Source organism: Vicugna pacos, chromosome 11 (genome assembly GCF_048564905.1).
Source record: "Vicugna pacos chromosome 11, VicPac4, whole genome shotgun sequence".
Taxonomy (NCBI): domain Eukaryota; kingdom Metazoa; phylum Chordata; class Mammalia; order Artiodactyla; family Camelidae; genus Vicugna; species Vicugna pacos.
This window is the reverse complement of record NC_132997.1, coordinates 58,958,524-58,972,758: the sequence shown is the minus strand read 5'-3', so window position 1 is coordinate 58,972,758 and position 14,235 is coordinate 58,958,524. Positions and strand designations below refer to the sequence as shown.

At 40.9% G+C, this 14,235-nt stretch overlaps 1 protein-coding gene across 5 annotated transcripts in view; it reads right to left on the bottom strand.

Moving 5' to 3' along the window:
* ANK3 (ankyrin 3) overlaps positions 1 to 5,254 on the bottom strand; it is a 591,977-nt gene extending 586,723 nt beyond the window's left edge. For all 5 annotated transcript variants that reach the window (XM_072971465.1, XM_072971466.1, XM_072971472.1 and 2 more), the window contains exon 1: positions 4,963 to 5,254. In XM_072971465.1, the coding sequence (XP_072827566.1) occupies positions 4,963 to 5,019 (57 nt within the window). In that variant the 5' untranslated portion in view covers positions 5,020 to 5,254. The remainder of the gene's footprint in view (positions 1 to 4,962) is intronic.
* Between the last annotated feature and the right edge of the window lie 8,981 nt (positions 5,255 to 14,235).

Sequence of the window (14,235 nt, the reverse complement as noted above, 5' to 3'; positions counted from 1 at the left end):
CTTGCTTCTGATGAGTGTTCAGTTATCAGCCCAAACTCACTGAGGTTTCCTCTTGCTACTTTTCCTTTTGAGCTAATAAATTCCTTATGCTCTAAGATGTCATGAATTTCAAGAAGCACAATTTCTTTAAAACCAGATTTTAGAGGAAAATAAAGCACTGAAAATAAACAATACAAAATAAACTTAAAAGTTCCCAGCCTCTGTAAAATTATCCTAACATCAGGAATGCCAAAATATGGGGGGGGGGAATGCTTCTGAGAAACAAGGAAATGTACTGCTTTATTACCAACTACGTCTACCTCTCTTTTAGCATTTAGACTATTTTACCCGGAACAAACCCTAGAAACAGTTTATTCCAACCCTCTCCTTTTTCCAGTGAAGAAACTGACACCGGAGAGGTGATAAGATTCAGATGTTATAGTGCTAAAGTTAGTTGGAGAATGCAGACTCCATACCTGGCCTGATTTCACCATAATCGTTCCATTCATTACTCAAGCAGACAAGGGTTCCAATCCAGTTTCAGCCCTTACCAACCACAACTTGCACAGCCCTCCAGAGGCTCAGTTCCTTTGTGTATAAAACAAGAAGGGGTAATGATTCCTATATCCTATGGTTTGCTTTGAAGTATATAGCATGAGAGGCACAAGAAATCATGGCTGTTATTATTAAAAATGCACATGTCTTCTCTATCCAATTAAACTATGAATAAGAATATTTACTTGCAGTATTGCCTGCAGGGGCCAAAAAATTAGAAAGAAGGTAAATGTTTATTAAAAGGGAAATTACAAAATAAATTATGGTCTATCCACACTGTGAATATTAGGCCACTGTGAACAAGAATAAATTAGATCACCTTTCCAGACAGTTCTCCATGGCTTCTACTCATGTTTCCCTTCTGTGGCACTTTTCAGTCCTAGGAAGTATAAGTCAATTTCCTCATGCACCTCTCCTTCAATTCTTAGGTGCCTTTATCTACATTTTCCCTTCTTGATCAAACATTAAAGGTCAAACTAGATATGAGACACTAATTAAATGATACCAAAGACCAAGGCATGGAAATTTTTCTGGTGCTGGCTCTGTGAAGCTTCCACTATGTAAACTCAAAGTAATTTGGATTATGAACTTCTTGGGAGTAAAAACCAAGACTCTGTGTACCTGAGAGGGCCTTTCACATGACAGGAATACAAAGTATTGTTCATATGGTTAATGCTGCCCCTTAATCTGAACGCCAGATTCCTCTCGATATTTATTCTTTCATTCATTCAATTACTAACTGAAGGCCTACTCTGCGTCAAGCCCTGTGTTTGATGTTAAAGAGCAAAGCTGAAGTCACAGAGCTGCTTTTTGGCAGGTTCCATATAAAATGTCATGACATGAAGAAAAAAAGAGGGCCCAGAGAAGCCCCACACGTGTATGCAGATCCCTGGCATTAAGTCATGGCACTACCCAAGGGAGCTGCACAGCGCAAAAATGTAGTTAGAAGCTGGAGCTACAAAATAGCTACTAATGAATCATTGTAGTTATCTTTAAAACACTTCGGGAAACAGCCTTTCCAAGTCAGTAACACACAGTTCTTTACCCTACAATGGCATTTAAATTAACTTCAATTCTGCCCCTTTCCTCTTCCAGGCTAGGTCCAAATACTCATGCACTGCCCAGAAAACAAAATGTATGTTAGGGTCAATTTTTCAATATTCCCATTTTTTTAATCTTATCTGAAAATAGCAGTAACTAAGCATCATCTGATGAAAGAAATACCAAAATAATTTATTTCATATTTTAAAATTCTTTAACTCTAAGTGCTATTTCACTTAATCTTTATTTATTAATATAAATTGTCAAGTACTAAAGACAGTTTATTCTGTAAAAAATACCACTTTTTGCTAGTCAGTTCTGAAAACATATAACTTTTATGTTACATGTGATTGCTTTCTTCCCACTCAACATAAGATACACACTAATTAATCTAGAGACGACCTTCGTATGAGAGGAAATTCAGGAGAAATTTCCATAAAACATCAAAGAATTGGTTCTATTCTGGTGCCACTGATCTCACTCCCATGGTCAAACAGGGACCTGACTGGTTCCTAGAAAAATCTATGGCCTTTTGAACAGATGAATCCATTGGAAGATACAGTTTGTCCACTTTCAAAAATGCCAGGATAAGTGTCCAGGGGGTATTTCAACTATGACTATAGATTTTGAAGATTTTATCACATCCGTTAGGGTCCAATCAGGAAAAAAATATCCAAACAGATACTATACTTATCTTTTATAGAACTTTCAATCTATAACTAACCACAGTTGTGTCTTCAGTACTTAAAAATACATCTAATAGGAAGTACACAATATTAAAATAACTTTTTAAATTATATCATGAATAGAAGGCAATTAAAAATTTTAAGCTCTTTTCACATATTGACATAGGATGAAAATGAAGAATCACAATTAAACAAACCCACTGTTTCAGGTACCTTAGTATTAACCCAACATCTCACTGGCATTTACATTTGCAAGATACAAGGGTAGAGTTAGGTGAACAACAGTCCAGTCAATATATACAGGTAAAGATTACTTTAGATCTGATTAGATCACTGGTAACCTTGATCTTTCCAGAAGGGTGGACATAATAAGTTAGAAACTTTGTAGCAAGGCTAAATAGTCCAATTAAAATTCTTTAACTTAGAACCATTCTTATGTAAAAATGTCAGGTAGTGAGTGGGTCTCATCAATTTCAGGTGTTTATTCAAAAAAGTAAAAATGCCACTTATATAAGCTAGAATTTCACATAATCACCAATCTGGATTATGATTTCCTATAACTACAGTAACATATTCTACAAAAGTATACAAATACGTCATGCATTAAAAATTGACAATTCTTAAATACAGATGTTATTAATTGGAAATCAACCTAAGAACAACCAGAGTCCCAGTTATAATATTTTCAATTACCAAAATATTATTCTAGAATTAGGCAGACTCACTTGCTCAATGCATTAATGCTGTAAAGGGGGGCAAAAAACTGAAGCACTGAATAGAAGAAAACCATAGCCCTAATGTGACCACCACCACAAAAATGCAAACAAATTCAGAATCCACAGTGTTTCCTTGGATTCCAAAACACACCACTGGTCTTTACATTGTCTGAAGGACACTGGGCCACATTCTCTGCTATGGAGCCTCACACATTACTGTATAGATTACAAAACAGATATTTATGGTTTAACAGAAAGAACACTGAGAACCACCATAAACAGTTCATCATAAATAACCATCTAACTACAGTCCAGATTCACAACTCACTTACTTATCTTCCACTGATTTGAGAACTAAAAGAAATCAGTCCTCTAGATGTGAGTAGCTGGGTTGAAGATTTTCAATGGATTGCTTTATTTCACTTTTTGTTTCAGAGCTGTGGTTTTAATTTTACATTCACTTTCAAAATTGAAAATTTGCTTCCTTATTAATGCATCCATTTGAGCCCAGGTCAGCAGATTAGGAAGATGCCTGAACTGCTATTCCAGCAACCCATGTCCACTCTTGACTGTCTCCCCCTAGTCCACCTACTAGAGCCCACGTACATTGGCCTACCCTCCTGGACTAAGTTCTGGTAGACCCCGAGGCTGTCTCCTGACTGGACTTTTACCGGAAAGTGGCCTCTTCCAAAATTAGACAAGCCAGTTTTATTCTCAAAGCAGCAAACTGAAAACTCAGAATCAAGGTAGAATCAATAAAAACCACCAAAGGACTTTGTCAAGGTGTATGAGAATCTTCTTTTGAAGACTTCCCCTTGAATCCCTGAGGATTTTTAGAGATGACAACTGAAGGAAAGTGTTGATGGGGCTAGGGGAGTTACAGGTTTCACGGAAGCCTATGCAAAGATGCCTCATTTTTTTGGAAAGGCAGTATTTCTCTCTTTTTTTTAATAGGTAATGTGCCCACATGGTTTTAAAAAGAAAAGTCCCAAAAGGTATGTGAAAGTAAGTCCTCCTCCCACCCGTTTCTCAGGTCCCTCCCAAAGGTCAACTACTGTTTCTGAGTCCACTATCTGTACACTCTATGCACATGCAAGCACGAGAGTGCTTTAAACCAATTATCGTCTATTACACACACTGTGGCAGCTGCAAAATTGCTACTAAACGCCTCTCGGCTTAAAGGGAGCAATCTTCTGGGGGTGTACGGTGGGAGGAAGCAGACATCTTCAAGCTGCGGTCTTTCACATCACACACCCGCTTTTTACTTCATGGGTGTTTTATATGCACGCCAACGGAAGGCTCTCAAAGATTAGGGGAGAAGGTAAACCCACCGCAAGCCACTCCCTGATACTGCACCACATTCTCATTAGTCTCCACTTTTTCTATGTCCCAATCTTTAAAGTATATTTTGTATTCTTACTAGATTAAATGAAGTATCCCGACTCACCTTCAGAAAAGGAGAAAAAAAAAAAAAGCCTAACTCTGAAGGTAACTTTCACAAGCAGGTGATTGCATTCCTCCCCGCCAAAAGTGCAGCCTACTTCGGTCTTGTCCTTAGGAAGGGTCAGCCTGGCATGGAGTTGGAGAAGAGAGCCAAGAACACAGAAGCCCAAAGACGGGAGACAGAGGTGAGGGTGTCCCGAGCCCCGGGCCGCGCTTTTCTTCTAGTCAAATGTTTTGAAGCAGAGCCCCAAAGTCTTGGGCCCTCCCGCCCTCCTCGGGATGCTCGCGCGTCCGGGCAGATGACCAGCTCCGGCTCCCGCCTCTGCCCAGGGCGCAGCCGGAGTCCGGCGCCCGGCAGGGACCGGGTCTCCTCCGCTGGCCCGGCCGGGGCCGCCCGACACCTCCGGGAGGGCAGGGCTCCAGGCAGCGCCCCCCGGCTCCCGGGACCCACCTCGCCCCGGGCCTCCGGCGCCCCGCGATACCCGCGCGCCCCCGCCGGGAAGGAAGCCACAGGTAGGGGGGCGGCGCGGCGCGGCGCTCACCTGCCCAGGAGGGGTGCCCTCGGCGCCAGCTGGAGAGGAGGAGGTGGAGGAGGCCATGTTGTGGAGCCGCGGCGGCAGCTCCTTCCAGGAACTCCGCTCTCCCCTCCCCGCCCCGCTCCTTCGGCCCCCAAATGTGGGACTTCGTGGAGAAAAGTTCGGCTGCGGCTCAAGAACGCCAAGCGCGGTCCCGCGGCGCCCGCCCCGCGCGGCGTCTCCTCCCCCTGCTGTGTCCGCAGCGCCCGCCAGGTGCCCGCCCGGGCCGGTGCGCCGGGGGCGGGCTCGGCTCAGGTAGAGGCGCGGGGCCGGCCGAGCCCGCTTCCCGCTGGCCGCCCGGCCCCGGCGAGCATGCCCAGTCGGCCGGCGCTCCGGGGTCGACACCGCGGCGGGGCGGGGGCGGGGGCGGAGGGCCGGGGGGCCTCACCTGGCGAGTGGGGAGCGGAGGTGGCTCCAGGAAGGGAGAGAGGAGGGCAGGTCCTGTTTCCTGCGGGCTGCTGAATTGAGTTCCATTATAACAAATTAATCATCACCAGCCTCTCTGATTATTTGATTCACTGATGCTTATTCAAGCATTAAGTGAATAAAATCATTAGACAGTTTGCTGTCGCGTTTTTATTATTGATCTACAGCCCGCAACCCACGTAGAAGCAGTGTTTGCCAGGCAGACAGCTTCAAAACAATGTCCACTGCCTCCCTCCACTCCACTGAGGTCCCAGCGTCACCTTGGTGGCCCCGGCTACCTGTCCAATTAAAAAATTAAACTCTGGAGCCATCGAGGTGTGAGGCAGGCACTGAGCCTGATCCGGCAATGAAACAGGCAGCAGGACCTCTGAGTGTCCTTGTTTCTAGGAGCTCAAATGGCAAGGCTTTGTGGAGCTCCTGTCCTGGGGGATAGCTGGCTTCAGGACGCTGCCCCCACAGAATTGTTTATTCAGGTTGGGGTGGGGAATGAGTCACTTGCCTCTCACAAAGGTCTCCCAAAGAACAGCCCCCTCACCGGAGTCAGGGGAGATGCTTTTATTCAGTGCTCTGAGCAGGGCCGGGCATTTCGTGACAGCCAGCAAGACGACGGTATTCTCCTCAGACACTCGCTGAACTCCCTATTTGTTAAAGAGTAGGCCCCAGGCTCAAAGCCCTAGGAAAGCACTGAAGTCTCAGGCGAATTTTATAGCATTGTTAAATTTTCATTGTTCAGTTTCATTGCTTATCATTACTGTTACTTTCTATTTATGGCAAGCGAAATGGTTTTCTATTTCTGATCAGAATCCAAAGTTTTCCTTTTTTTAAGCAAGCACATTTAAGTTTAAAAACATTGTGTAAACAAAGATAGTAATCATTCAGATGGGACTGAGATAAAGCAAAAGTTATAGAGATAGCTAGGGAACGACTGATACATGGGAAGCTGACCCCAATGTTTTCATCAACGGGTGACAACTAAATATCAGAACTCCTTAAGAAGAGAGCAGTGAGTTAGCTCACTTCCTCTGTAACTCACTTAAAGCTGATATAGCATTTATTGGCATCAGTTCTGTGTCGGGCTCTGCGCTGAGCCCCTTATTCATGTTATCTCATGCAGTTCTCACAAAATGCTTGCAAGACAGGCAGCAAATCTGGAAATTGAGGCTCAGAACCACTATTTTAGCCGAGGTCACAAACTAATGGAGCACAAATGATTTCTAAAGTTTTGGCATTTTTAACTTGAGTTTTAAAGACCACTTCAGAATCTAGCAAGTTCACAAACCCCCTGAAATTTTACCTTCAACTAATTCCGTGTGCTGCTTCATGGAAATGGGGTACATACTTTTTATCAGCTTTTCAAAAAGATCCATACGCCCTGCAAAGTTTAAGAGCCACTGTGACCATTATTTAGAAGACAGTCCCATGGCTTGGATTATAAGGTCTAAGGAGTCAAATGCCCTGTTTTATTCTGTCTCCACTGTGCAGGGCCTGGTGCTCTATCCCCTCAAAGGAACTCACTAAGTCAAACGCTTGAAGCAGACAATACAGACTACAAGAACAGGCTGGGGCCACTTGGGAAGAGCATTACCTTGGTAAATCCTGTGCTCACACACAGGTATTTTTTTAAGCCAGCTCCCTGGCACCGACACAGCCCTAACAGCCATGTTAAACAAGTGGCAAGCAGCCAGCCAGGTAGACAATAGAGGGAGAAAGGTTCAAAACCTCTACAGGAAGTTAGCACAAGCAGCAGCACCTGGGAGACCAGCCCAGAAAGACATTCTTTCCTGCAGAGCTATTCCAGTCCAGTCTGTTTATCGGGCCCTCTGTTTCTGAGAAACCCTCGTGTTCAGGTTAAAGACACTTATCCTCTGGAGGCAGGCTGCAACACAACCGAAAAAGCTGACTACTGGGAGTCTAGCAGCATCTCTGCTACCTTTAAAAACTAAAATTAAACCAAAAACCTTTCCATACAGCCCATGACTGCCTCTAATTTTGTCCTTCTTCTCTGTGTCCCTCCCTTCACAGCCAAGTGTCTTAAAGGGACAATGGTCAGCACTGTGCCCCTACTTCCTCACTTGGCCCTTCCTTTGGTCATAGTCACAGGTCTCTGCCCCTCAAGGCTGCTGAAACTGCTTTCTCAGATCGCAGTTCACCTCCTCTTTGCCATGTCTACTAAGGATTTTTCCAGACCTTGTCTCAGTTGATCTTTCCTGAGCACTTAACATGGCTGACAAGAAGGGGGAGGGTATAGCTCAGTGGTAGAGCATTTGCTTAGCATGTATGAGGTCCTGGGTTCTAATCCCCTGCACCTCCATTAAAAAATAAGTAAACCTAATCACCTCCCCAACACCCCCCCCAAAAAACATGTCTGACAGTTCCTCTCCCTTCCTCTGAAGGCTTTTCTAGGATCTTGACCTCAGTTTCCTTACTTCTCATATCATGCACTGTCTCTCTGTGATCTCATCCGCATTAAAGCTGCTGCTTTCACATAACTCCCAAATCCAGTCAAGACAATTACCCACATTTTACCATGTCCAAATTTGGCACGTGGAGCCACACAAACTGGAAGCCAGAAGAGGAGAGTTGGAGGTCTTGGCTGGGCGGGCGGTGGGGACTCTGCCCCACTCTCTCCCAGTCCAATCAGATACTGAGTCCCAAATAATTCTTTAGAGTATCTTTAGATTGTTCCCTCTTAACCAACCCCACTACATGCCTGCCTTTTCCCTTCTAATTGCCATGATTTACTGAGCAATTACTATGTGCCAAACCATGCCAATTTGTATGTTCTCATCATCTCTCACCCAGACACCTACAATTGCCTCAGTTTTGTGTAATGCGTCAGCTCTTACATCCAATATTACAATTTTCCTGTAATTTCAAATCTATTCACATGACTACACACTTCAAATCTTTCAAAGCTCTCTTCCTCCTTCAGGATAAGTTTCGATTTAGCAAGGGTCCGTGGCCATTGTTCCTGCCTGATCTCAGCTGTTCTCCATCAGCATTTCCATCTGCATGCCCTTCCTCAGCTCTGTCTGAGCGCACCACACACACAGCCATCCTGAATTACTTGCAGTTCCCCCCAAACACCAAGTCCATTTTCTTTCTACAGGCTGTCCTTGCTGCCTAGAAAATGTTTCTCCCCATCCTCCAGCCCTCTGTCTCCCCGGTCCTATCAGCTTAACTCCTACTTATCTAGCAAGACTCTGTTCAGAAAATGCATCTTTAAGGAAGCCTTCCCCGACCCCATTAAAAAGTCGCTCATTGCCCTTTCTTTGTTCTTCCAAAACATCCTGCAGCATGCCTCTAGTTATTTTGGAAAATGGGTCTACGCTTCTTACAATTTGGGAATCTTAAACATTACAAAAACCAACCACCTACACTGAATTGATGTGAAGTCATTTACAGTCTTTATTCCATATAGTGTGAATACTCGTATGTTTTCATTATGGGGTACCTGCCCCAGACTTTTAAGGGTGTTATATACAGTTTGTGAATCATATTAACATTCTAAAAATTCAGATTTGTGAAACACATCTGCCTCCGAGGGTTTCAGTTAAGGGACACAGACCTGTATAACCACTGGTTTCCTTGTCTGTCTCTACTTACAATCAAAACTTTTTGAAGCTTCAACTATATCGTTTTCATGTCCAAATCCCCAGTATCTGATGCAATGTCTGGTTCTATAAAGGTTTGATGAATGAATTGAGGATATATTTGTGAACTTGGACTGTATTTCATAGGACTGATGCCTAAGGTCAAAACCCCATACCTCCCCTTGCTTTTCATATGGCTATCCCTCCTCTGGGGTATACTGTCCCTTCCACACACACCAGATTTCTCACTGTATAGTAAGTGCATATCTGTGTCTCCAGTGAGATTGAGCTTTCAATAAAGCAAAGATACTGATGTATTCATCTCTGGATTTCTGTATTAATCTTTGGTTTCTATAATTATGTACTGGTTCATCATCAACATCTTGTTCAATGATAGAAGGTAGAAAAGAACAGTAGGGGAGAGAGGAAGAAGAGAAGGTCAAAAAGAAGACTGGAAGAAGTCTGGGTGAAGATGATTTAATCTCCATTTAGAAGTTTCTAGTAGAGTGTTCCAAACTCAGTCACTTCACAATATGTGCCCTATTTGTGCCTCATCTTTATTATTTAATATTTTAATTAAATTAACTTACTTTCTATCTAAACATATTTATTTTTATTTTGGTTTTTTGTTTGTTTGTTTTGGGGGGAGGTAATTAAGTTTACTTATTTACTTATTTTAATGGAAGTAATGGGGATTGAATCCAGGACCTCATGCATGCTAAGCACACACTTTACCACTGAGCTATACCCTTCCCACTAAAACAAATTTATTTTTAAAAGAAACTTTCTCTTAATACCCAAATGGAAAATCTCTTTCCCTTGCACTAAACAGATATAATGAAAACAAAATATTGTTAATTTGTTTTATTCCATATTCTGCTGAGCCCCTCTGTTAAAAAGGAGACTTAGCAAGTGTCAAGGGGACATGAAAACCGGCACTAGATATGAACTTTCTCTTCAATGTTAACCAAAGGAGTGAAATAGAACTGGAAAGGTAATAACTTACTACATAATCCGATTTTATTTAATGCACTGTCCAACTCATAAGTATATTTAAAAAGTAGGAATTTCACACCTGGCTAATAGCGAGAGAGAGAAGCTGATTTCCCATGTGGTGTCTATGAAATCTCCAGTAAACAAGGAAACAAGAGTTAATACAGAAATTTTTAGCCTGTGAGAAAAAATTTATTTAAACTTCAGGAGACTATGGTTAGCAAATGTGTATTTGTTTCAAAAAATAAGCAAGTAATTGAAAAACCTTTCTCAAATAAAAGAAATATCTATATATATATTTGGTTACCACAACCCATGGGAACTATAATCATATGTATAAAGATGTCCCTTAATTTGTAAATTTTATGAGGGAAAACAGCTCACCAAGCACAAAGTTGAACCAAAATGTTTTCTCTCTTGAGGCTTTTGGCTTCTCTCCCCATTTATGGTCTCAACTGGGTAGAAACCCATACTTCTAAATATAAAAAAAGGTCATGGCTTAGCAGTATTTTTTCAAGGTCAACTAGAATGAGAGTATGATGTTTATTTATTGAGTAAGTTTTACAACCCCATGTAGAATATGGTTAAGTAACTTACTTAACGTCACTTCCATTTCTTAATTCCTTAAACGTTTATAAGGAAATAGGGATTTTTTTTATATCCCCCATGGAATGAGAAACATTGTTGACTCAGCATATTTAAGATAACTAATTATTGATTTAAAAAACCCAATCACTCACATGCTCCAACAATCCCATTCTGGGGAATATATACAGAAAAATGAAAACTCTAATTTGAAAAGATATATGCACCCTATAATGTTCATCGCAGCCCTATTTATAATAGCTAAGACATGGGGGGAACAGATGTCCATAATTTATCTGTGTCCATCAACAGAAGATCTGATAAAGAGGTTGTGGTATATATACAATGGAATGCTACTCAGCCATAAAAAGAATGAAATATTACCACTTGCAGAAACATGGATGGACTTGGGGATTATCATATTAAGTGAAGTAAGTTAGACAGATACTGTATCACTTATATGTGGAATCTAAAAAAATGATATAAATAAATCTATTTACAAAACAGAACCAGACTCATAGACTTAGAAAACAAACTTATGATTACCAAAGGAGAAGGAGTCAGGGAAGGGATAAATTAGGAGTGTGGGATTAACAGATACATACTACTATATATAAAATAGATGAACAATAAGGATTTACTGTATAACACAGAGAACAATATTCCATACCTTGTAATAACCTACAATGTAAAATAATCTGAAAAAATATATATACAACTTAATCACTTTGCTATATACCTGAAACTAACATAATATTGTAAATTAACTATACTTTAATTTAAAAAATTATAATGTCTACAGGAAAATATACCCTAATCAGAGATCACTGTTTATATTATACTTCTCTATTTTCTTTGGGTTTATTTCTCTACAAGTGAAATTTTATAAAATCACATTTAATTTTCATATTTTAAAACTATATGTCACAAAAAAGACCAAAAAAAAAAAAAAAGAAAGAAAAAACTATGTATCACATTAATTTGCAAGGCTACAACTGTGTATATTTAAAATTTAGAGAATAAACCTCTTTACTCTGTAAAAAAAAAAAAATCACCAAGTAGTTTATGAAATGGGGCTAATAAACTACATAATAATAATAAACTTTATAGCAGAGTTACAGAAGAGAAAAGATTGATCTGCTTAAATCTACTTTATCTCTACATTTTGATTCTAACAGCTTTTCATCAATTTGTCTTACTTTGATCTGGGATTCAAAAACATATAAAGTGATGGTTATATGAATAATAGTAATATCAATCACCAAAAATACATATAAAAAGTTAACATGAAGCAAAACTAACTAGCAATTGGAAATAAACTGGTGATTTCTGACACCTATTAATAAGGAAAAGCAAAATTTTCTTACTACCCTTGCCCAAAGAAATGAATGGTGTTGATTCTACTTGAGGGTGCTTAGGAAAGAAAAGGAGAGGCTTTGTTTTGTCCACTGACATGGCATCTAGGACACAGAAGGAAAGGAATAAAAGAAAGTGACACCTCGAAAACAAGATTTGGGAGAATGAAAAGGAACACACTTTCAATTACAGTATTCTTTTCCTTCCCACAAGCTCCCTTTATTTCCCTCTTGCTTCTTTTACTCTCCTCCATTCAGATTCTGCTAAACCAGAACGAGACTCTCTAAATTCATATATATTTTCACTTTTGTCCTGAACAAAAGGAAAAATAATCCTGAAGCTCCTTGACCTACACCATGTACACGTTGCTCCTAGGTCCAGTGGAATTGCCTATTCCAGACTTTGGGATTTATAAAGCTGTTTCTAGTGGCCCTTTGTGGGACTTCTGCACCTAGGAATTCTAATTGCATACCAAAACCTTGAACTTCAGATCAGAGTTTTGAAAATTTAAACCAGGAAGTAAATAAATAAAGTAGATTCAATGAAAATGGAAACACTAACACAGCTTCACAGCCCTGCCCTCAAAAGGGCTGCACCTTCGGGAAGTACCAAAAATTTCTGGTCACTTGGACATCCTATAATGGATCATTTAATTTTGCCACACTCCTCCCCTCGTGCATCTTTCAAGCACAGTATATAGCTTGCTTAAATTTCATATGGAAAGGTTTAGAGAGCCATGTGGAATTCTGGTGGACACCCTTAAGATACTGAAACAACTGTAAGTAGGAATCACTGACTTAGTAAAAATTTATAACTAAAGAAACAATCTTCCCAATCTTCAGCTCAATACCGTCCCTTCTTTATAATATCATTATTGCCTCCCCTTCTGAAAACATACCTCTGGTGCTTACATGTGTAACGAGCGAGTTTACTGCAAAAGAGTGCCATACCTATGCATGATTCACACCATAGTTACCCTAGAGTTGAATATTTAGCTTAAACTTTTTGCAGATGGCCCTAGGAAAATCAGTGTTTCCTACAGATGGAGGTAAAGTGTCTTGCAGAAGGAAGAGAGGGTCTTTATTTACACAAAGATACTCACTCACATGCAGTCCTTCAGGCCATCCTCCAAGAGGAAATGTTAAAGTCCCATGAAAGCAAAGATGCTGACCGCCATGTCTACCACTGTCTATCCCAGCACCCCGCACTGGACGTGGCATGTACTGCATGCTAAGGTAACGTTTGTTGACCGCCGGGCTGAACTCTCTATTTTATTTATGGCTCTTCTATACCATAAATACCATATTTATTGGTATGTATCTTTTTCCATTGCTTATCCTGACTTACACTGAATATATAAATCTATGGCAGATTAGTCTAATAAAATTATTGTTGAATGGAATGGAAACACAGGGGCATTATATAAATGTTATGTGGTATTGTTGGTTGGTTTATGTGACAATGACATTTGAAGTTTCTTTCAAATGCTTCCTTTTGTTAATAACCTCTTTACAGTTGAGGCCTTCTCTTTTGCAGAGCACTTGAAAAATACAGTCCATGACATGCCACTAAGTTTTCTCCAAATGCTCTGTCGCCAAGGTGTACAAATATAGCATCACTTTCTTATATTCCTCTTACTCTTCATTCCAATCTAGGTCAGGGGTCAGCTAACTTTTTTTGTAAAGGGCCAGAGAGTAAGCATTTTAGGTTTTATAGGCCATGCGGTTTCTGTTACAACTACCCAACTTCATTGTTGTACCATGAAATCAACTGTACCTAACACACAGGCGTGGAAAGTTTCAGTAAAACGTGTTAATAAAATAAATGGTGGCCCAGAGGAGCCAGCGTTTGCTGACTCCTGTTGGAGATTGCCAGCACCCTAGCCTTCGGCTCTGTGCAATGCCACATAGTACGTGCTGGGCACTCTGTTTTATCTCATTTAATCCCCAAAACAAATCTCCAAGATGGGTATTATTCTCCAGTTTTTATGGATGAGGAAATTAGGGTTTAGCAAGCTGACTTCGCTGGCTCCCCAAGCTCTTGAGTCAAGAAGCCAGGTCTGTCTATGCGACAGCCCCATCCTTGTCAGAGGCCCCCATCTCTCACCTAGACTACTGCCCTTGCATTCCTGACTGGTCTCCTTCCTTCTCTTCCCCGCCCCCTGTAATTCACTCTGCTCACTACAGCAAGAATGTTCTTTTAAAACTGTAAATTAGATCATATGATTGCTCTGCGTAAAACCATTCAGTGGCTTCTGTTGCCTTTGGAGTTAAAACCAAAGTCCTTA